This window comes from Schistocerca americana, chromosome 11 (genome assembly GCF_021461395.2).
Source record: "Schistocerca americana isolate TAMUIC-IGC-003095 chromosome 11, iqSchAmer2.1, whole genome shotgun sequence".
Classification (NCBI taxonomy): domain Eukaryota; kingdom Metazoa; phylum Arthropoda; class Insecta; order Orthoptera; family Acrididae; genus Schistocerca; species Schistocerca americana.
Genome location: NC_060129.1, coordinates 99426191 through 99450664, shown reverse-complemented (window position 1 = coordinate 99450664; position 24474 = coordinate 99426191). Strand labels below are relative to the sequence as shown.

Genomic DNA, 24474 nt, shown 5'->3' with positions numbered 1-24474 from the left:
AGTGCATTGCGACATATCACATCCCAGGGGAATAAAACATTTGTCTGCGAACGGACGGGCGGATTGCGCAAGCGCGCTCACGCGGCAGGTGACACGCGTGACCTCGGATGCGGCAGATAAGCCGGCAGGCGCTGCCCGCGGGTGACGTCACGCGCCGGCCGTAGCAGGTGTATAAGAGCGGCTGCCGCCACCTGCGCTGCCGACGGCGCTCCCTCGTCTGACGTCACTCTGCCCCGGTCCGCCTACACTCTACAGGGTGAGTAGCGGCGCTACTAAATGGGGGCTGCAGAACGCCAAGCGTTTAGCAAACGTTAGGTTTTTTGGCGCGGGTCGGGCCAGGAATGAGTCATCTATGTCAGCAAAACTCCCAGCTAGCGACTGGCACACCAGAAAGACTTCAGTGCGATTATCCACAGGTCTTGGGTCGAGGCTCTGCGTCCAATCATTTTAATTCTGTTCATTTTATATGTCACGCAGCGAAAAAACCAGAATAATACTCCAGACAACGTATTTATTAATATTTTAATAAAACGCATGAACACTAATGTGAAAGTAAAATTTGAGATTGCAAATATTTGTGCTAGCTGTAAAGTAATGCCTCCGATTTTTTTTTATCTGAAAACTCTTAAAGCACTTTAAGTAAATCTAAAGTTTATTAACATTCTACATATCTAATAATCGACACGACCATGCTTGCGACCAACTCGTTTGTCCCGACAAGAGACCAGTTTCTCGGTGCTGTCACTGTAGAATGTTTGACTTTGTTGACGAGCCCACAATCTCACCTCCCCACGCACCTCTTCACCACTACCAGAGTCTAGTGGCTAGCATTGCTGCCTCTGGATCATGGGGTTCCGTGTTCGATTCCCGACCAGGTTGGGGATTTTCACTGCCTGGGGACTGTGTGTTTGTGTTGTCCTCGTAATTTCGTCATCATCATTATCATTCGTGACAGTGGGTAAGTAAAGAAATTGGACTGTGTGAAATATTGGGACTTTGTATGTGCGATGACGACCGCGCTGTTGAGCGCCCAACACAACAAAACTTCATCACCAAACATGACTATCAGAGTGAAGTGCTCGACGGCGTTTCTTTAAATTTCGCGAACAGGTGAAAATCGGATGGGACAAAGTGGGGACCGTACGGAGTGAAACAAAGGCGTCGGATGGCCGCAGATGTCGCAGCGCCTGTGTGAGGTCTGGCAGCGTCGCACTGGAGGACAGGGTTCTCCGCGTGCGGACGGACTCTTCTGCAGTCAGAAACTGAATTACGGGCGCCACACTTTCTCACGCACTAACGTAGCTACGTTGCACAGCGACGTGCCGCACGCCACGAATCAGAGCCCTCTAGCGGCAGACGGTTGTTACATGCGTCAGCGAAGCGGGGAAGTCGACCGAGTGACACGTATGACGTATGATACCTCAGCCGATGTTGAGAACAGGTGGAAATATTCGGAGGTGTTGCCTTTCAGCACGGTCTCATAAATTTTCTGGAATGGATTGTAAGGCACGCATGAGAAATTTGTATGTAAAACTAGATACTTTTATCGTTTTAGAGTTGACGATTCGCACGTGCTGGAGTGATATAAACGGGAAAAGCAGTAATAGTCTCAGCGTCTTACACATGCCACAAATGCTGACTTTTTTTCAATTACATGCTTGTTTTCAGGATTCCCAAGAAAAACAAACTTAGTTACATACATTGTCGAAATACGTCTGGACTGTAGAATGACACACACTACAGAACAGTAGAAATGTAACACCAAAACTATAAGAGAACTGACGATCAGTCTATAAGTTTAACCACTTGCAAACCTTCACATGTTTCAGACCGATATGTGGTTTCTCCTAGTATAACCTCAGTCCCAGATCGAAGCATTAGTTCTACAAGTGTAGAAAAAAGAAAATGTCGAACGTAAACAAACCTGTCACGTAGTAAGACTTTGGCTCTCTGAAGGGTGTCACACGAGATGGACAACAAAATTAGAAACTTGTATAACAGCTGCTAATCATGTCTCAGAAGTACTTTCGTCTGTGTGTAATGTATGTGTGTTACAATTATCTGATCTGGAAATTAGTGCAAAATCGCATTAAATGCCAACGTTCCATGCTAATAGAGCTAATATTACCTCCAGTACACTATATCACACGTTCTGACGTTCAGGTAGTAAACTGGGACCTGCATTTCAGGACTATTGTTCCTGAGCAGGCGTACCACATTACTGGAAACTGTGAGATGCTGAGTCAGAAAATTTTCACCAGTCGCAATTTTGCTAGATCCTTATGGCTGTTTTGAAGAATGAGATATCTGACACAGACAGAAACAATTTGCTATATTTTATAATGTGCTGTCCAGAGATTGTTTGGCAGTGAATCTCCAATCTCCAACACTCTCTGATTCCAGCCGATGTGTTCCTTTGGTTCTTTTCCCATTCACAGATTCACCTATTATTGTTTCCAGGACCCCTTTATGTCTCAACAGATAAGGGAACTAACATTCCTCCTGGGTTTATGTTTTGTCTGCAGCTGTAGGTGGCGCTTAAGGGGTCGACGTTTTAAACTAAAAGCACAAAGTCATGTGGTTGTGTGGGTAAAATTCACACACTTTTGTTTCCAATGTTGGTGTTGTCAAGTAGGCAAAACTACGGACATAAGGTATTTATCATTCTCTGTCAAGATGACATTTGTTCAGCCACGTGAACAGCTACCTCGCTCACAGCTACATAGCTTCTTGCACCCTGATGATGTGGTGCAGGTATGACCCTGCTGCATCTGTGAGGCTTAGACGACAGTGTTTCAGTATTGATTGCTCCATCGCCCCCCCCCCCTCCAGATCTCCCCGTCTATCGACATTTAAACAGTCACGGATGAACACTTTCGGTTGTGTTGAGGGCGTGGCCGCTTGTGGTGACCGATGTCTCCATATGTGGCGGCCGCTGTCCTCCAGTCTGGAGGTACCTGGCTGTCGCTGGATCAGTGTGATGGCAGCGTGGCGTGTCTCTGGTCAGTGTAAATACCACCAACCCCGCACTTTTTTTTATCCGAAGTGAGTTTCTTGAAATGTGGCTTCACCTCTTTAAGGAAATAAAGTTACTATTTCCGCTGGCTGGACAACTAGCTTAAACGTTCAGTAACTTTTCACTTTTCAATTCATTCTTCTTTCTTTGGATGGAAATCCAAATGTCTCTTTCAAGATTCGTGGACAGTGTTCCTCGTTCACTGATTTAACACATAAGAATGTAGAGCCAACCTTTCACGTTCATTGCTCGCACCCTGAGAAGATCAGTAGAAACATTGTCGATGCCTGGTTCATGTTAATTATCGACTTCTACAGAACTATTTTGAATGGCTGGTCCATGTTAATTCTCGACTTCTACAGAACTATTTCGAATGCCGGTTTTAAAATGGATTCTTCGGCGACTTTTACTAATAAAACAATGTAAATCGAATAAACAAATAGTGACTTCCCATCTAATTCAAAGGCCCAGTCTCGGCATCTAATGCACACAGTCTACACAGTCTGTATAAGTGCGAACTCTGAACTTCTTCAGCGAAAATTAGATCTCGTAGTTGAGAAACTGTACCATCGAGTGTTATCTACTGTTACCATTACCATCTGAAATGCCGAGTTACCGTGGTTTCAGCTACAAAATGATAGTGTACGTGTTAGTTGAAGAGAGAGCATATTCTCTGTGGCTGGCTCCAACACATCATGCTGTGTGTTGTTGTCGGATGTCGTTCTGTTCGACTATTTGAGAAGCTCTGAGAATGTGTTGCAGGTTGAGTAGGCCGGCTTCCCATAGGTAATGTTTCCCAGAAAAACCCTTCAGGTTTTAGTAGATGGTTGATCCCCTGTATGAATCAACTCCTGCAAGGATACACGCACCACTATTGGTTAAATGACGAATAATACACATTCCAGCCATAAAATAATGTTTTCTTGAATAACAGGAGAAGTGTAGAGAATATCTCTTTGAATACTGCTACAGTTCTCGACAACCTTCTTAGTATTTTGGTAGATGTCCACTTCGAACGATTTCCAGATCAATTAAATTCGCCTTGTAGAGAAAATAATGGAAGTGATGCCTCCGCTCCTTCTGAGACTTGTTGTGCAAATAAAATGTGCTGAAGGAAAAAAGTAACTATTTGAAATGGCATTATTAAAGATTTGTGCCTATTCAGGAATGGCATGAGTCTCACACAGCAAGGATATGACGGTACTGCAACTGGTTGGTGACTGACCACTTCTATGCACTGTCTCTCAAGACCAGTCTGCCTATCGCTCGCAGAAGTATCGAGGGTTGCCTGTAAGCTGAAAGGGCTTCTCGGTGATGCCGTGTTTCAGAATCGTCCACAATGGAAGCAATTAAGGACATCACGGAGACGGCGGCCGTGGACCTGGGCGACCTGCTGGACGCCGGGGATGGCGCTGTGGTGATACTCGAGGCAGGTGACACACGGCTGTTGGCGCACAGGGCCGTCCTGGTGGATAGGAGCCCTGTGTTCGCCGCCATGTTCGCCCACGACACCCTCGAGGCCAGCAGCGGCGCGGTGAGCATCCCGGACGTGGGGGGCCCGGTGCTGAGGCAGCTGGTCTCCTACCTGTACACTCTGCAGGCCCCCCAGCTGCCCGGCATGGCCCCCCAGCTGCTGGCCGCAGCGGATAAGTACGGGGTGTCGCGGCTGAAGGCGGAGTGCGAGCGACAGGTGGCTGCTCAGCTGACCGTGGAGACCGCGGCAGCCGCAGCCACCCTCGCAGTCCGCCACTCCTGCAGTGACCTTAGGCGCACCGCCATCGAATTTATTAAGACTCATACCCACGAGGTGATGGCCACTCAGGGGTGGGCAGATGCCATGCGGAAGCAGCCAGAAGACTTGATCAAAGTGAGCCGGTTGCTGTATGATCCACCACCACGAACCAGGTAAGTGTGAGACAACCCACTGATTCGTGTCTTTCAATTCTGGGTATATATATATATATATATATATATATATATATATATATATATATATGTGTGTGTGTGTGTGTGTGTGTGTGTGTGTGTATGTGTGGGTGTGGGTGTGTGTATTTACAACTCTATAATTTTCGCAACTGAGTTTCCTTAGATGTGTAAGGAAAATACACCATCATAGACAACATTCTGGTCCATCAGGAAATGACTGCCATTGTCCTCCTTTAGCAGGTTTATTGAGTCCCTAAACTGAGTCCAGTTCATTGACAGGTACGTTACCTAAGAAAAATCATCAAACAACCAATTTGTAGACATTATTCTGTCTAACTATGTGTACAATAGTGGTTCTTCAGGTTTTGGTGTCAAGTGTCGGAAGAAAAGTGTACATTCACTGTGTGAATACAGCATGAGCCATTCTGCTGTTGACAGAAACCTGTATTTGCCAGCACAGGCTCTAGTACAGTGATTTGTGCATCCTGTGTGGGTCTCTGTAAGCCTGTTCTCATGAAGTAGCGTTTAAAGTAGTTCAGTGCCTCTGTGGCTGACGACAATGAGGCACCATTGAATAGTGTGACGTTGAATAAACATGGCGACCAACTACGTCACTTCTGACCGACACCTCGAGTAAGGTAGCGAACTGCAGAACAGTTCGAGGAGGGTGGCAACATATTTCCAATTTTCAATTGCTGATGTTAATCTGTGGAATGTTCTTGACATAGTAAAGCAGACTGCTTGAGTAATCGCTATTCACACCTCACTACTACTGCTTTGTCTCTCCCAGCTCAGCGCCAAGATTTTCAACATCTCAAGCTCAAATACATGCGCTGTAACTTTACATGACGATTGGTCTAATAGTGAAATGAGTACTTTCAACTTGATTTTGTAGTCGCTGAAATAAAATCACATAACAATCAGCTGCACAATTGGCATTATGGTATGATGCAGAAATCTCTGCAGGAAGTATTGTCTCCCAGCTGAGAAGATGTAATTTTGTACGAGTTAATGGTTACACTAACAATGGATCATACAAAATAAACTTGGTGACCAAAATCAATCAAATTTCCAGAAAGTTTTCAAGATAGTTTTGTCACATTTATAGATGCAATAGTGTGTCATCGTGTCAAGAGTAGTTAATTATTTTATAGTGCTTTATTTTTGTGTTAGAGGTTTATATTTTTACAAAAAGAATAGATGTATTTGGCTTATAAGGACGTCATTCACACACAGTCAATACTATGCTCAGGCACTGGGTCCATTGTTATTCTGGAAGTGTCGTTCTTTTATTACAATTTCAAAAAGGAATTTATTTCTTACAATGAGATGGTATTAAGCTACAAAGCAGCTTTGTTTATCGAATATAATAGTTTTTTGAACAGGTCGTTCATTATTATTCTGTTACTATTTACACCATTAATTTTGGCAAAGACGAGGCATATCTTCAGTAATTGTAGCTTATGTAGCACAGGTGATCCCTCTGGATAAGTTCGATGTGGAAAAATTTACCAAAGGCTGTGGGGGAGTGGAAAGAGACCTAAAGAAAGTATCATGCAACTGCTCAGGAAAGTGCATAATTTTTTCTCACATAGCATTCAACATTGATGCATATGGCCTAAAGAGCATAATCAACCGAAACAATTAGCTTTATTCATATGACCGTAGAGAATTTGTCTGATGTGTTGTCATACAGGGATCTATAAGTCCGTTTATCGATCGTCATTTTTTATTTGGAGCTATTAACTGTTTTTATAGTGATGTATTGAAAGTTGTACATTTGAAGGTTATAGGGATTAATATTTAACCATTCAAAAACGCTGCACGAAACATTTTGTGCGTGTATGTGGTAAGTGCAGCGAAGAATTCACATCAGAAAACAGTTTTGTCATTTCGAGTAGGATTGTTTTGATTAGGCAGTTTACGAGTACGGTCCAATCAATTACTGGCAAATATGATGAAATGCGAACGTCTGATCTTCGTGCAACACTTGAATTCAATAGGGAACTCTTAGTAGGAGAGAAAGGAGTAACTTGGGGTTCAAAGTCCTATCGACTGCAAGACCATTATGGTCAAAGCAGAATCTACAGCTCCCAAACTCGAGGAAGGAAATTGATAGTTCCTTTTCAAAGGAAAGGTCTCAGCATTTGCGTCCATCGATTTAAGGAAATATAGGAAAACGTAAATCAGGATGTGCAGGAGGGCAACTGAACCACAGGGCCTTAACTTAATAAAAGGAAATTGTTTGGCCCTGTCAAAAAATGTACAATCAAGATAAATGTGAGTTCTCAGAATGTAGCATCACGCATCTGGTGTGAAGAAAGTGTTTTGCGTTAATAAATCGTTCCAAGTGCTACGCCCATAGTAATTAGCATGTTTCGTAATCGTGTCTGGATGCAAAGGTTTTCATCTTGTCATTTGAACTAGTAGTATGTGCAAATGGTTCAAATGGCTCTGAGCACTATGCGACTTAACTTCTGAGGTCATCAGTCGCCTAGAACTTAGAACTAATTAAACCTAACTAACCTAAGGACAGCACACACATCCATGCCCGAGGCAGGATTCGAACCTGCGAGTGTAGCGGTTGCTCGGTTCCAGACTGCAGCGCCTAGAACCGCATGGCCACTCCGGCCGGCTAGTGTGTGCACATCAAACGAAAAGAGAAAAGTAATTATGATTCTTATTGTATGTGCATGTCTTGTCAACAACGACGCTTGGTGTTGGTTTCGACTTCGCCACATACCCGACATTTCAAGGCATCATTGCAGGTTAAAACATGTCACTCCTAGCGACTGGCGAAACAGAAATCGACAATCAACGTCTCCTTGTGTGCAGTGATTAAAGATGCTGTGTGCAGGCTTAGATTCCCCCAGTCACACAGAACTTTTCGTTACATTATATCCAGTTCAGACATGTGCACATATCGCTACAGGTGAACTAAGCAGATGTTTAACGTGTATTTGTGGCTAGAAAACAATGATAGGTGCTGCATTCAATTCCACTAAAGGGACAAAACTATTTGTCTCGCCGTTTCAGGTTGTCATCTCGCTAACAACGAAATATTTGGATATATAACGTATTATTGTTCTTAGTTAACAATTCCATTAGGTGCTGGGTTCAAATTGCCATACACCCAAAACTTTATGGAACGTCAATGGAAGATTTCAATGTTGCAGCATGTGCACACGGGCTTACCTGTGGCTGAAACGATATTTAATATCTTTGGTATTTAGTTAACAGAGACAATCGTTGTTCGATCTGAGTCCAGGATTTCAGTGTGTACAAAAGTTTTCGCCACGTAATTTCAAGCAGTAAGTTAGTGTCTGAAATGTCATTTATTGCAATAAACTTGAGTTTACTATAATCTAATAATAATATTTTTTCTGGCATTGACGTTATTGTGATATTAGTCTGATTGCGGACTGACAGCCTTACAGACCAGTTTCCCCAAGTGGCCTCTTGCAGTAAACAATTTGAACCATGAAACACCCATACCAGAAAGAGAGCAGAGGGACTGCAAGACAGTAACACTATAAGGGTGTATACTAATCAGGTGGAGTGGAATTCAGGTCGTTTGGATAATTTCAAGGGTGATAGTACCTGAGCTGACCTGTCCAGTAATTCTGAATGTACCTTATGCCTGCGCTTGGAACTACCTGTTGTATGGTGGTGTGTTCAGCTGCTGTAGGGAGTTGAGGTGGCGCAACTGACTGTCATTAGCTCGCCGACAATTCATTTGTATTAACTGGACCGCTATCACAGTGTTCGGCACATGTCGTCTGCTGGTGGCCTGTGTGTGGACGGTCCCTCATCTAGGCTGGCTGCAGTAAGCCACGCCACATCCCCACGTGGACAGGCCAGCCAGCTCTCACTCTGCATACTCTGTATGTGCAGCGCACCAACCGCCACCATCACCACTGCCACCGCCACCACGGCCAGCACACCCTGCCAGCCACCTGCCGCTGCTGCACCGCCCACGTCTCCTCCACCTGGACAAGCCACTGTCTCTCGCATCTGGTGAGTTCCCTCACTACACACACACACATACACACACACACACACAAACACATTAGCACTACATTGTACAGAAGGTAGAAAGACTAAAAAAGGAAATGTAAAGCATCAGTCTAGATTCAGTGAGGGCTAGCAACATGAAATGAAAAGGAAATCATAACATATGGTCAGATGTATAATGGGGTGGTATCCACAGAATGACAAACTTGTATTTTGAGAGAAAGGACAATCTAAAATCTATTGTGAACATTTCAGTGATATCTTCCCATCAGAATCAGTAAACCAATCCTACAATAACTCTGGCATTTAAGGCGACGTCACACACAGAAAATCCAGTCACAGAGAGGGATTATGAGAGCACTTTATGCATAACACTGTATTTAAAAAGATATAAACATCTAAAAATCATGGAGTATAGGAATGCTGTAGCAAGGGGCGAGTAAAGACAGATTTATGAGGCAATTCAAGGTCGGTGGTAGAAATAAAAAAGGAGAAAGGATCCTAGACTTCTGGATTAAGTTTGTGCTAGTAACAAGAATCATTCTGTTCAAGAATCAAAACAAAAGGAACAGTCTGCTGAGGTGGTCTGTTCTGCCTAAGCTCCTCAGGGCTACGACCAACATGTTTGCAACACTGTATTTTGGTGTAACAGGTAGTCAAAGTAACAACAGACATGCAAAGCATAAACTCTGCCTACTGTAGATCATATTTCTGTCTGTCAACACATTTAAAGGGCTGAGATACACTCATTTATTTCTGGGAAGAGAGGGTGCAGGGTCGCCCTCTTCACCACAGAGCAGCATTTGCATCTAAATTCTTAAGTTATTTGTTGGATGTAGTCCAAACTTTGTCTTTCTCTACAGTTTTTGCTCTCTGCTGCTTCCACCAGTACCATGGCGCTTATTCCCTGATGTCTTCAGATATATCCTACTTTCCACAGTTCCTTTCTTATCAGTTCACCTAATTCTCAACATCCTTCTATTCCACCCATTTTGAATGCTCCAGTTCTCTTCTCTTCCCGTATCTCCCATAATCGATGATTCATTTCCGTACATTACTGTGCTCCAAATGCACATTTTCAGATACTGCGCCACCAAATTGAAGCATTAGCCGTGTTTTTCCTGTAACGATCTGTTTTCGTGTGCGACGTTACTTCTTATAACAACCTCGATTTGCCCTACTGTGTAAATTTGCTTCCCTGGTGGCAGAATCACTTAAATTCCTTCACTTTGTGGCCACTATATTTTTATTTTAAGTTTGTCATTGATGTTATTTCTGCTACTCCCCAATACTTCTGTCTTTCTTTTGTTTAAATCGTAACCATGTGCTCAACCTACTGTTTACTGCATTCAACAGCTCTGGTAATTCTTCCTCGCTTTCGAGAACATGGTAATATCACCAGTGAATTTTATCAGTGAAATCCCTCACCCTGAAATTTAATTAAATTCATCAAAGTTCATTCAATTCCACGAACGATTCCTTGATGTACAGTTTGAACGGCTGAGGATACTACCTTAATCCCTATATTGCACCATTTTAATCATGATACTTCTTTCTTCAATTTTTACTGTTCCTTGTGCATTAGTGTACATACAGTTATTTATATAATCTGCCTGCCCTCTATATCTCACACGTATTTTTGAGAATTTCACGTGTGTCACATTACTTTACATTGTCACTCTTTTGAAAGCTAGGCTAATCCAGTGTAGTTTCCATGATTTTCCTTAGACCTTTGCTTCCCTTATAAAGTGCAAGGTCAGATCTGCCTCTCTGGAGCCTATATCTTTGCTAAATGCAAACTTATCGTCCTCTGACATGTCCTCAGTTTCCTCCTTCCATTCTTCTGAATATTAATCTTGTCAGCAATATCGATTCATGAGTTGTTAACTCATTGTGCGAAAGCTATCGCATTTATCAGCCCTTCGTCGCATCTGGAGTGTGCAGATGATATTGTTCTAGAAGTCTGGTGGTATGTCTCTAGTCGCATAGATTCTACAGATCAAGTTGAATAGTCATTTGATTGCAGCCTTCCACAAGCACCATATATATTCTGAAGGAATGTTCTCTAACCATTCTGCTTTATTTTTGTGCAAGACTTCTAGAGCTTTGTTAAACTTTGAGTCAAATGGCCAATCCTCTATGTTTTCCAATGCTTGACCTTCATTTATGCTAATATTGTGTCATCCGATAGTTCATTCCCTCATGGAGGAGCACGGTGTACTGTTTTCAGCCATCTGCTCTCTCTCTCTCTCCCTCTGTCTCTCTCTCTCTCTTTCTCTCCTCTGCATTTAACATTGGAATTCTTTTCCAACTCTTAGTGTTTTTAACGTTGTATTTAATTTCACTAAAGGATGTTTAGGCTTTTACAAATGCCGAATCTGTCCATCCTATGATCACTTTTTATTTACTTAATCTGATCCTTTACTTAGCGAACTGCAATACTGTATTCTTGGCTTTCCCTGTCTATTGTTGTACAGTTTTCTTTCATCAGTCATCATATATATATATATATATATATATATATATATATATATATATATATATATATATATATATGCTAAGATTTCTTCACAGTTTTAATGTTTGGCGTTTTGAGAGACATCATTTGCTGTTCACCTGAAATTCCAAATTTGGCATTCATTGTCGATTTATGTACAGCCTCATAGAATTAAAAATAACCATTGTTTTCCTCAGTAGTTCAGTATACAATTTATTTACACACAGATTCCTCCTGACAATCCTCTTAAGCTTCAGTTTACTCAACAGCATGACTAAATTGTGCTTTGAATCAGCATCTACTCCTGGATCAAACTTACAATTCATCAGGTTCTTTGTCTGGACTTGATATAATACAGCTGGAATTTTCCAGTACCTTCAGGTCATTACCAAGTATGCCACTGCCTTCTTCCTTAACCTTCTGAAAGGCCAGACACACTGCGGCACTGTAACCCACATATGAATATCACAAAATACATAGTGTAGACTTGCAGTAACGCCGCCAATAACAACAGGAGTTGGAACGGAGCAGGGGGCGTCTTACAGAGGGTGCAGTGTAGAGAGAACCTGCTGATAACTGATGAGCAAATTCCATTGAGGACACTTCAGTAACGGTAGTACACGATAATCCAAATATCTTGTAATTTTTTCTGGAGGTGCTGTCCTATAGGTGATACATATTTCAAAATTGGTTGTTGAATAAAGAAATTTATTAGCAGCTTGAAGTGTTAATCATGGTACTTTTCAGAGTTTTGAAATGTCGCTTGTCCTTACTATTTCACTGATTGTTACCGTTATAACAGCTATAAAGACAGACACACATGAATGCGAAAGGCAATGGTCCCGAGTTCGAGTCTTGGTCCGGCACACAGTTTTAATCTGCCAGGAAGTTTCAACTCTGTAATTAAGTTATGTGTAAGTGTAGGGCACTGTACATACATTTCGTTCAAGCTTGCTTTTGAACTACCTGTTGCGGTATTGTGATAAACTGCTGTGGGAAACTCAGGTGGTGAATGTGATTATGTCACTAGCAAGTCGTCTGCACTGTCTGGACCACTAGTCCCATTGTCGGCGTGAGTTCTGTGTTTGTGTGTGTGTGTGTGTGTGTGTGTGTGTGTGTGTGTGTGGACGATCCCTCAGCAGTGCTGGCTGCAGTGAGCCACCCCAAGGAGTTTGTTCACACTTTGCCTCTCTCTCTCTGTGTGCAGCCCACCAGCTGCTACACAGCTGGGGCCCACCACCACCACCGCCACCACCACCGCCACCGCCGCCGCCACCACCACAACCAGCACCAGCACCACCGCCACCACCAGCACCAGCGCCACCACCAACACCACCGCCGCCACCAGCACCAGCACCACCACCGCCACTAGCACTGCGAGCACAACCTGCCAGAGGCTTGCTGCTACTGTGCTGCCCATGACTCCTCCACCTAATGAAGCCACTGTCTCTCTCATGCAGTGAGTTCCCTCATCACACACACACACACACACACACACACACACACACACACACGACCATTATCTGATAGATAACATATAAATACTGAAAGACGAAGTGTAAATGCTGAGCCTGCATTTAATGAGGATCAGCAAAGTCTTGAACTGGGAATAAAATCAGAACATACAGTTAGGTAACAGGGCGATATCCACAGGATTAGGAGTTTCTATCATGAGAAAGACGTTAATGAAGAGGAGGTTTGGTAGGGAAAATGGTGAGTCGTTGTCAACAGTTCAGTGATCCCTTGTCATCAAAATCAGCAAACCAATGCCAATAAGAATTCAAGCATGTAAGCCAACGTCATAGACTGAAAATCTAGTGCCAGGGAGAGAGTATGACTGCACTGAATGTGTAACTCTTTGCATCAAAAGAGATAAACCTCTACTACTCTTGGTGCATTGGAATGGTCTAGCAGGGGTCAGATAAACACATGTTTGTCAGACCATTTGGGGTGGTTGGCAGGAATGAGACATTTCTGCTAGTAACAACAAATATGTTCGTCAAGCACCAAAGAGAAGCAAATGTCGGCAGAGCCTCAGCTTGTCAGGGTGTGGACCACTTTTGGTCACTCTGCCGCAGTATGGAGTAACAACCAGTAACAGTAACAATACATATGCAAATAAGGAACTCTACCTGCTGTAGATGATGTTTCCATCTGTTCAAGCAACAGCTTTAGTGTGCTGTGAGCACTCAGAGTTCACAATCGTTTGTGGTGTGCATTAACATCTCTGTCTTCCTATAAAGTTTTTACCCTCTAGTACCAAGGCACTTATTCCCTGATGCCTTCACATATAATCTATTACGCTGACCCTTGTTCTTGTCACGGTTTTCCACATATCGCTATCCTCACCTATTCATGAGAGACATTTCAGGGTTCTTCTGTTATGAGTTCACCTAATTTCGACATGCTCCTATTGCACCGCATTTAGGATGCATCGATCTCATTCTTGTTTTTTCCCTTTATTCCACGATTCATTTTCATACATTACTGTGCAACAAACATTCATATGTTGAAAACTTCCTGATAGATCAAAACTGTGTGCCAGACCGAGACTCCAACTCGGGACCTTTGCCTTTCGCAGGCAAGTGCTCCACCAACTGAGCTACCGAAGCACGACTCACGCCCTGTCCTCACAGCTTTACTTCTGCCAGTACCTGTGAGGACGGGGCGTGAGTCGTGCTCGGGTAGTTCAGTTGGTGGAGCACTTGCCCGCCAAAGGCAAAGGTCCCGAGTTCGAGTCTCGGTCTGGCACAGAGTTTTGATCTGCCAGGAAGTTTCATATCAGCACACACTCCGCTGCAGAGTGAAAATCTCGTTCTGGATTCTTTGTCCCTCGGCGTAAATTGGCTTCTCAGGTAGCAGAATCGCTGCAATTCGTCTACTTTGTGGTCCTTAATTCTGACGTAAACTTTGCCACCAGTGCTATTTCTGCACTCCCCAATACTTTCCTCTTTCTTCCATTCATTAATCCTAATTCTGTGCTCACTCGACTGGTTATTACAGTCACTAACTCTGGTGATTCTTTCTCACATTCAGTGAACACAGTAATATCACCAGTGAATTTTACCTACGAAATCCTTTTCATCCTCAATTACAATTAAATTCCAGGAAGTTTCTCCAGTTGCACCAACGATTCTTTAGTGTTCAGCCTGAAAATTTGTGGAGACTACCTGCATCCCTGTCTTCAATCATCTTTAACCAAAGTACCAATCCTTGTTGATTATTGTACATATTCTACGTTACCTGCTGTTCCCTATGTCTTATACCTATTTTTTAAACGTTTCGTACATTTCTCACAATTTCACGTTGTCAAACGTCATTTAAAGATCTAGAAATCCAATAAAGATCTAAATTTTCCTTACACTTTCCTTCCACTATCAAGTCGAAGATCTGATCACCTGTGCCAGCAATAATTCAGGCACGTAAGCCAGCGTCATAAGCAGAAAATCTAGTATCAGGGACAGAATTCGACTGCAATGAATGTGTAACTCTCTACAAAAAAAGGGATAAACGTCTAACACTCTTGATGTATTGGAATGGGCTAATGGGGGTCAGATAAACACATGTTTGTAACACCATTTGGGGTGGCTGGCAGGAATGGAAGAGGACAAAGAACCCAATAATATGCCATAAAATTTCTGCAAGTAACAGGAAATATGCTCGTCAAGTGCCAAACAGAAGCAAATGTCGGCAGAGCCTTAGCTTGTCAGCGTGTGAACCAATTTCGTCGCCCACCATAGTGTGGTGTAATAGCCAGTCCCAGTAACTAACACATATGCAAAGCAGAAACTCAGCCTGCTGTTGACAATGTTTCTGTCTGTCTGAAGAACCGCTTTAGATTGCTGTGAGCACCCAAAGTCCACAATTATTTCTGGTATGCATCCCTATTTCTGTCCTTCCCTAGAGTTTTTCCCTTCTACAGCTCCCTCTAGTACCATGGCAGTTATTCCCTGATGACTTCACATATGACAAATTACGCTGACCCTTGTACTTAATACGGTTTTCCATATATCACCATCCTAACCTATTCTGCAGACACGTTACAGAGTTCCTCTCTGATAACTTCACTTAATATTAACATCCTTCTATAGCATCGCATTTAGAATGGTCTGATTCCCTTCTTGCTTTTCCCATAATCCACGATTCATTTTCATACAGCGATGATGATGAGATCCCATACTCCGAGTAGTATAGGGTATGATGTGGGAGATCTACACCACCGACTAGGCAGTGTCCTAGAGGAGGTGGTTTTCCATTGCCTTCCTCCGACCAGAATGGGAACGAATGATGATGATGAAGACGACACAACAACACCTAGTCATCTCGAGGGAGGGAAAATCCCAGACCCTGCCGGGAATCGAAGCTGGGATCCCATGCACGGGAAGCGAGAACACTACCGCAAGACCACGAGCTGTGGACTTTCATACAGTAATGTGCTCCAAACTTATATTCACCTATATCTTCCCCAAATGAAAGCCTATTTTTTGTATTAGTAATTTTGTTTTGCGAAGAATATCCTGTTTTCCTGTGCTACATTACTTCTTATAATAACCTCCCTTTGTCCCTCGGCGTAAATTGGCTTCACAGGTAGCAGAATCCTTGCAGTTCGTGTACTTTTTGGTCCTTAATTCTCATATAAACTTTGCTATCAATGTTATTTCTGCCACTCCCTAATACCTTCCTGTTCCTTCTGTTCATTAATCCTGATTTGGTGTTCATTCGACTGTTTATTACATTCAGCAACTCTATTGATTTTTTCTCACTTTCGGGAAACACAAAAGTATCATCAGTGAATTTTGTCGATGAAATGCTTTTCACCCTCAATTTTAATTAAATTGCTGGACATTTCTTCAGTTCTTCAGTGCTGTTTAGTTGTTAGATTATATGATTTTTTTCTGAGAGCGGTAAAACATTTACCATTATTTGTGTGTGTGTGTGTGTGTGTGTGTGTGTGTGTGTGTGTGTGTGTGTGTGTGTGTGTGTGTGTCTATGTGTCTGTGTGTGTGTGTGTGTCTGTGTCTTGAAGCATCAAGGCTGTTTGGTTTTGAGTGGTGTTTAGTTGTTGGATTACATCATTTTTTTGAAATCGATGTTTCTTTCAATTTCTGTTCTTCTAATTGGTTTGTTGGGGTTTCTTTTGTCAGTGGCTTGCAGACAAGCAGGGCAAATCTCTGGTGCTTCTGCTGCTGAAGCAGTGACTGATAACTTTTGTCTGGGCGATCTTTCTCCCAAATGAGGGTGTCAAGCAACAATATAGTCAATTGCTGTCACTTAGTTTCATTCTAAGTACTCTGAACAGTGTAAGAATGTGTTGGTATGCATGAAGCTATGAATATATCCCACCCCCAGCAGATAGTCATATGAAGACTGGCAGGAGGCAACTCTTCCTGGACTTCTGTGATACTTTCCTGTCCTATCCTTTCATACTAAGTGCCTTGAACGACGTATGAGTGCAAGGGCTGTGACACAGTACTGCAAACTAATGAATTCAGTGTGAAAATTTTGTAGGTGAATCTCAGGTGAACACATCCAGAGCGTTTCCACCCAATCTATAGGATCGTGTTTAGGGCGTGTAGTAATAGCCACACCAGTAGGTAAGTTTTTTCCTTCCATGTAACGGCTGTAGAACAGTTTAGAGTGGTATTGCTAAGTCGCACACGTGCTCAGCAAATAGTAAGGCTGGGAGCCGTAGAAAGTGAGTATGGGAGGTGGTGAAATGTGGGGGTGATTGTGGAATGGTTTGAAGTCACTCTGATGGCTGTATTGTGAAGTACAGCAGTCAGTCTTCAAACTTCAAGCGAACATATACACACACAATGGTAAAAAAAGTGGGAGGACAGGACTGCAGATAGTGGGGGATGGGGGTGGTCGATAGTAGGTGCAGAAGGTGTTGGAGTGTGGAGAACAGACCAGCCGTTTCCCACCAAAAACAGTTATACGATCACCCACCTCACTTGCCTCTCCAATAGCAGGCAAACTGATCATTTTTCGACAGTGTCATGGGAGGGAGCTTGGTGGAGGGTGGGTGAAGTCATATTAGTGGAGGTAGGAGTGGGGGAGGCGAACAGTGCTCTTGGCTGTATGTGGCATGAAATAGCTCAATTGGACCCCGCATGTTTAGGCAAACACACATGTCTTTGGGTTAGGCTATTGCAGGTAACCCATTTGATCTCTAAATAAATTAATTAACTAATTAAATACCATTCCTTCCTCTCCAGGAATGAATTACTGTTTCCCACCAAAAATAAGGTAAACGAAACTAACTATCCTCTTCTGTAACTGGACAGAGACTGACCATATCCCACCACTATGTGGGGGTTGGGTAGTGGGTGGGGTCAGGAGACATCATATGGGGTGGATGTATGACGTAGTTAAGTAGACACATTATCCTTTTTGCAGGCAAAATTTCTCCAGCCATTGAGGGAGGGGGGTGTGACATTATAGAGGGGTGGGGGAGGGGAGGTGGAACCCAACCACTATTTTGAACAAATTGTCTTCACCAGAAATCTCCAACTGCCATAACTCATGCTCAATGGTAAATTGTGACACTGGTGCGGTCTTGCACAGACTTCATTCCAGCTGAAATACTGAAATCATGTGCATGTGCGCAAAATATCTGTAAAAAGAGAAACTGGGGGTGTGGTTGGGCCATACTGGATTTATCAGCAGCAACCTCTCCTTTGTCGTACTAGTAGAAGCACTTGGCTCTCAGTTGTAACTGATTTGCAAGAAATTTGCTTTATTTTACTCATGACCACATGTAACGCACAGTGCATGGGACTGGTATATAGGTATTCTCTGTTTGGCTCATTGTAGACAGGTTATCACATGCCAGTGACAAGCTGCCATTTCCGGGTACTAGCATGTATGCTGTAAGGTACAATGTGTGTTCAGAAATCCAAGGTCGGATTACAGTAGTAAGTGTGACAATATGTCAGAGTGCACACATTTTGGTAATTGCTCCAGACACATGCCAGCTGCAAGAATATAGTTAAAGTGTATGTGTAAGCGAAGGAGGATGGTGTCTTGGGTTTTTGAGTGTGAGAGTGCGTGAAGATGTACTAGTTCGACAACCTACACGCCATGGAAACCTTTTACGTCTTGTAGCTACAAACAGGCCTGGCCTAACTGACGGCATCTGTATAGAGACAGGAATTTCGGACCATGATGTCTTCACAGTGACACTCATTACAAACATTAAACCAATCACAAAAGCTAGGACACTATTTATGCTAGAAATACCAGATACACAGTTGCTAGATCCCATTTGACAATGGTTTGACATCATTCAGTTCGAAACCAGTGAACGTAGATGAATTATCGGAAAGTTTCAACAGACTGTAAATCATAGTCTGGAGAAGTATCTGCCGAGTAAGTGGACTAAGGACGGTAAAGACCAACTGTTGTTCAACAAGAAATTTCGAAAAGTGCTGAAGAAGCGAAGGCTGTTGCACTCTTCATTGAAAAGAGGAACAGCAAATAACTGAAGGCAAAAGTTAATAGAAATTCTTGCATCCATAAAAAGATCGCTATAAGACGTTTACAAATAGCACCGTCACACTTTAGCAATAGATCTTGTTGAGAACCCGAGAAAATTCTGGTCCCACATAAAATTGCTGTAAGGGTGTAAGGCCTCTGTCAAGTCAATCGTTGAACTGTGTGATTTGGCAGTAGAAGAAGGCAATTTACCATCATCTGACCATCACAAGGATTCCCATACGGAGGAGATCTTCATAAGCATTGTTGGTGTAGAAAATCAAGAGAAAGACTTGTAAATAAACAAGTCGCCTGGTGCTGATGGACTTCCACTTCAGTTTTACAAAGAGTACTCTACAGCATTAATCCTTTGCTTAGTTTGCCTTTAATGAGAATCTCACGGACGGCACAAAGTTGCAAAAGACTGTAAAAAAGTGCATTTGACACTTGCATATAAGAAGAGAAATGAATGGACCTACAAGTGTGTAGACCAATATTTGTAACATTGATCTACTGAAAAATCCTTGTGTGTATTTTTAGTTCGAATATAATAAATTTCGTTGACAAGAAAAAGCTGTGATCCACAGATCATCATGGTTGGGAAAGCATCTCTCATTTGGAACATAACTCGCTCTATTCTCATATGAGATTCTGTGAACCACGGATGAAGGACAACAGGCGGATTGCGTAGTTCTGTACTTCCGTAAAGCATTTGATGGTGCTGCACTACCGACCGTTAAGGAAGGTACAAGTGTACATAATAGGTTCCCATATATGTGAGTGGTTGAAAGACATCTTAAGTAGCAGACCACGGTATTTCGTCCTCGACAGCGAGTGTTCATCAGGGACAAGGTAGCGTCAGGAGTGTTCCAGGGACGCGTGATGGGACTGTTGACACTTTTTATATAGATAAATGATATGGTGGACAGGGTAAGCAGCAATCTGCTGCTCTTTGCTGGTTATGCTGTCGTGTATTGAAAGGTGTCGTCGTTGGTTGACTGTAGGAGAATTTAAGCTCACTCAGACAAAACTTCCAGTTGGTGTGACGAATGGCAGCCAGCTCGAAATGTATAAAAGTGTAAGTTGATGCAGATGAATAGGAAAAAAAAGCCCATAATTTTCTAATACTGTGTTGGTACTGTGCTGATTCTCACAGTCATGTCAATGAAATATCGAGGCATAACATTGCAAAGAAATATGAAACTGAACGAGCATGTAAGGATTATAGGAGGGAAGACGATCTATCGACTTCAGTTTATTGGAAGAGTTTTAAGAAAGAGTGGTTCATCTGTAAAGATGTCGAGATATAGAGTGGTTCATCTGTAAAGATGTTCACATATAGTATACTAGTCAGACCGATTCTTGAGTACTGTTCAGGTGTGCGAGATCTGCATCAGGTGAGATTAAAGGGAGACATCTAAGGAATTCAGAGGCAGGCTGCTAGGTTAGTTACTAGTAGCTTCAAACAACCCACAACTATTGTGGATATGCTGCAGAAGCTCACATCAGAATCACTGGAGGGAAGGTGACATTCTTTTCAAGGGGCACTATTGAGAAAATTTAGTGAACTGGCATTTGAGGCTGCTGCAGAATGATTCTAGTTCTGCCAACGTATATTTTGCGTAATGAACATGAAGATAAACTTAGAGAGGTTAGGGCTGTATATGCGAGTGGAACAGGAAAGGAGACGACTATGGTCAATCAAGATAACTTTTGATCAGTCATGGTATCTTTGTACCATTTCCTATTTTTGTTTCAAACAGCTGCTGCTCCCTCTACAAGGATTACTCTGTACTAAAAGCAACAGTATTTTTACCTCTGAGGTTTCAAATTAGTACTTCAGTTGTCTTTTCAGCTTCATACAAGCTCTCAGGCTTAAAGATTGTCCTTTAAATTAAGTTGGGTGTATAGAACAGTTCTGGCTACAGTGATTTAAGTTGACCAATGCCAGGGCTATACAAATATTTTGAGTTTTGAAAGTAATCACGCAATACTACAGTCTGATTTCCTTCTGGCGTGGTCTGAAAATAGGGTGCTTTTTGAGACTGGTCTATATTTTCCATAAATTACTCTGTAACTTTGTACAAGTATTAAAACAGAAATTTTACTCGAATATGGCATAGTTGGTGCACATTTTCACTTTCCCAAGCGCTGAGTAACCGTAAATACAAAGTGTTACGATAGCTATTACGGTGTGTAACTTATTTTGCAGTCAACATTTTCAAAATATTGAAAAAAAGTGGTACAAAGTTACTCGGATTGACTGTAGCAGAGGTACAGAGTACCTGTCACCACAAACCAGCTGAGTGTGTACATAGATGTAGATGGATGTTTTGGTGGATGTATCTTCCAATGGATGCATATTTATATGAGCTTACATGCTGATTAGTTTGCTGTGAGACATATAGAGTGTGTATGTATGGGTGGCAGGGACAGTCGACCAACTACTGTGCGCAAAGTAGTGATTTTCTGTATTTGGTGTTGGTGTGTCAGAAAATTTTCTAGTAACTGTACTGAACGTATTTGGGGTCAGGTCAGGAAACTGTATTTCATTAATTAGAGATGTGATTAGTTTCCTATGTTTTCTTCTTAAGTTTTAGAAAGGATTCCTACACATAAAGGTAGCGTTAGCAGTATGTTTAACTGGAGTTCAGTGATTTCTTACCAACAGGACGCTGGGGTCAAGGGATGTGATTTTATCATAGGAATGCTGTTTCTTAGGGAGAAGTTTTTTTACACTGCTCGTAGTTTCGCATCTGTGATTGTTTCTTTCATTTGGTGTACATCTTTATAACAGAGTGTAAGAATATCACTGTTTTGTGCAGGAGCATTTCTGCGGAGGAGAGAAGCAGGAAGCTGATAGAGGCAGCTAAGGAGGGGTTGGTGGAGCAGCTGCGAGCGTTGCTTCTGGCAGGGACGGACGTGCATGGGAGGGACAGAGACAGACGGACTGCCCTGCACTGGGCGGCAATCAGGGGACACTTGGAGGCGGCGAGCAGCCTTGTGGGAGGCGGTTCAGAGGTGAACGCCAAGGACAGTTGGCACAACACGCCTCTGCACTTGGCTGCACGGAGTGGCCATGGAGCTGTGGTGTGGCTGCTTTTGGGGGCCTACGCTGACCCCAACGCGAGGAATCAGTGGGGTTCGACGCCGCTGCACAGGGCGGCAATTGGTGGCCACATAGAGGCGGCAGCTGCACTGATGCAGGCTGGAGCCGATACAGAGGCAAGGGATGAGGATGGGGAGACCCCCCTGGACCTCGCCTGGCAAAACAACAAGCACCAGCTGGTGGACTTGCTAACACGTAGTTGACACAGGGAACATCATGTATTCATTTCAAAGTAAGGAATACAATAAATTAATCCTTTCTTCATTCATTTCTACCCATGATTTTTTGGTGAATATAACTGTTTCAGTAACACCACGACAACTGCAACAGCAGTAGGTCTTTGCAGACTAACGTGAGAAACCTTTCTTCTGAGGATTCAGTTTGTAAAATATTTTACTAGCAATGTTCGTAAAAGTGAACATCAGTTGAAAAATACCCCATTATTAATAAACATCATCTATAAAATATTCACACACCTTACAAGAATCCAGTGGACATCTTTCACAACTGATGGTATTTCACCCTGACATTTTGAAGCCACAAATGGAGGCAACGGTGGTTGTTTATAGCACCATCTATGTTAGTATGTTGCACCAGGGTTAACTGCACCATACGCAAATTACTGTCATATACATAAGCTGTGCAGCTGAAATGTATCTTCATTTGTCATTTCCCACTGAATTTACTTCTGTGTCTGCCATACACAAATGCTACAACCTCATAGTGGTACGATTACTTAGACTGACATCTACAATCGTCTTATTAGTTTATGTTAAGTTAAAGAGAATAGAAGAACCACCTTTAATCATTTCTTTCCCACATTTTCAACGGTGCTGTTACAAAAAAAAAAAAAAAAGTACCTTCTCTCAGGGAAAATGCACCTTCACTCTCACATAACCGGGTGATACAGCAAGGTTGCCAGCTGTCCATATTCCCCACAGACCTCAGTGAATTTCCCTCAGGAGAGCTCCTGCAGGACCGCCACGCAACCTGCTGCGCAATAACTTCGGTCAAACAATTTTCTGCTGCCCACAACGTCATCACAGCCACACACAGAAGTCTACAGATCTACAACTCGAACTGTGTAGGCTGATGAAGCAGTGTTAACAGTCTGTGCAGACAATCAACCACAAATCTCAACGCAGGAGACATGAATGCCACTTCACTCTAAAATAACAAAAACTGTTGCTGCTTGCAATACTTCAGGAAATTATTGTGCTGGTAGAAAGAACATTCCTCGATAATTTACTATTATAAACAATAAAATACAGTTGTCAGACAGGACATTTCTATTGATTTTCAAATAGTAATTACAGACTATCGTACAAAGTTTAATATAGAGGCTATCTAAGGTAACCCTCCTCAAAACTTACAAAACTGAACAGTAGATTTTCGATATAGTCAAACAGTCTATGATTAAATATAAGCTACAGATCCTCTTTTCTCAGATGAAGTCACAAGAACCGATAGTACAGTCAGAAGTGAAAGATAACAAGCGTGAAATTTCGGAATTCGCAATATTGTCAAATACACTTTTTGCCATCAAACTATCATCATTCAAACAGTTAAAGCTGCTCTTGTGACAGCACATAGGTCAACTGAGTTCAGCAGCCCATAGTCCATAACACTGGACACGAAATGTGACATGTCAGGTAGTTACATACAGATGACGTGATAATGAAAATTTATAAGAAATAAAATTCCCTACTTTGGCCATAAATCAAGTAAGTAATTCTAATTGCCAGCGTAAGTCTAACGAGTGACTTACAGTTACGTTAACTGAAATGTAGGCGTCTATGTCGATGTAAATTACACGGTCATCTTTTATCAAGTGTTAAGCTGGAATATTTTTTCCGAAAATTTTTAGAACGTTAGCTATACCCCGTCGATACAAGCGACCGTGGCTGCAGGCAATGAGTCTTTCACACTTCAGAGCTTTGCGGTGTGGCCACATGGTTAGAGGTGCCATGTCACTGATTGCCGGATGTTTGTGTCCTCCCTCAGGCAAGTTATTGGCAGTGGTCAATTGTTCATCTGTATAAACAGAAAAAACAAGTAGTTCTCTTTTAATTACACCGGCCAACGATGGAAAAATTTTTGCTGAAAATACCTTATTCCTATGTTTTTTAGGGTGGGAAGTCCAAATATGACACTTAAAAAACTGTATCACTCACCATTTCGTGACATTTTACAGTTAAATTTATTAAATGAAGCAATTTTTTAAAGAACTTAACAGCTTTTATATATTTCAAATTTATTAAACAGGTAGTGTAATGAATGTAGATGACGTTGGTAACACTGCTGAAAAACATTTGCTTGCAAAAAAAGTCGATTCCATTTTTGTGTTAGCCGATGGTCTTTTATTTACCATCAGCCTAACTTCACCTTCCCATTTCCTGCACATGTGCTCAGTACAGTGTGTAATAGGGGTTGTAA

The 24474-nt window shown here is 42.4% G+C and overlaps 1 protein-coding gene across 1 annotated transcript; it reads left to right on the top strand.

Annotated features, from left to right (window-relative positions):
- Nucleotides 1-218: 218 nt before the first annotated feature.
- LOC124554068 (poly [ADP-ribose] polymerase tankyrase-1-like) lies at nucleotides 219-22302 on the top strand. The gene is made up of 5 exons (XM_047128112.1): nucleotides 219-256; nucleotides 4345-4921; nucleotides 8837-8959; nucleotides 12661-12912; nucleotides 21755-22302. Exons 2-5 carry the CDS (start codon nucleotides 4356-4358, stop codon nucleotides 22239-22241), a joined length of 1428 nt encoding a protein of 475 aa, XP_046984068.1. The 5' UTR covers nucleotides 219-256; nucleotides 4345-4355; the 3' UTR covers nucleotides 22242-22302.
- Nucleotides 22303-24474: the final 2172 nt, after the last annotated feature.

What these genes read in the sequence shown, in the direction of transcription:
- LOC124554068 (XM_047128112.1), top strand. Translation starts at nt 4,356, where the DNA reads ATGGAAGCAATTAAGGACATCACGGAGACGGCGGCCGTGGACCTGGGC. An exon ending in GCCACTGTCTCTCGCATCTG is followed by an intron (nt 8,960 to 12,660) that starts GTGAGTTCCCTC and finishes CTCTGTGTGCAG; the next exon opens with CCCACCAGCTGCTACACAGC. An exon ending in GCCACTGTCTCTCTCATGCA is followed by an intron (nt 12,913 to 21,754) that starts GTGAGTTCCCTC and finishes TGTTTTGTGCAG; the next exon opens with GAGCATTTCTGCGGAGGAGA.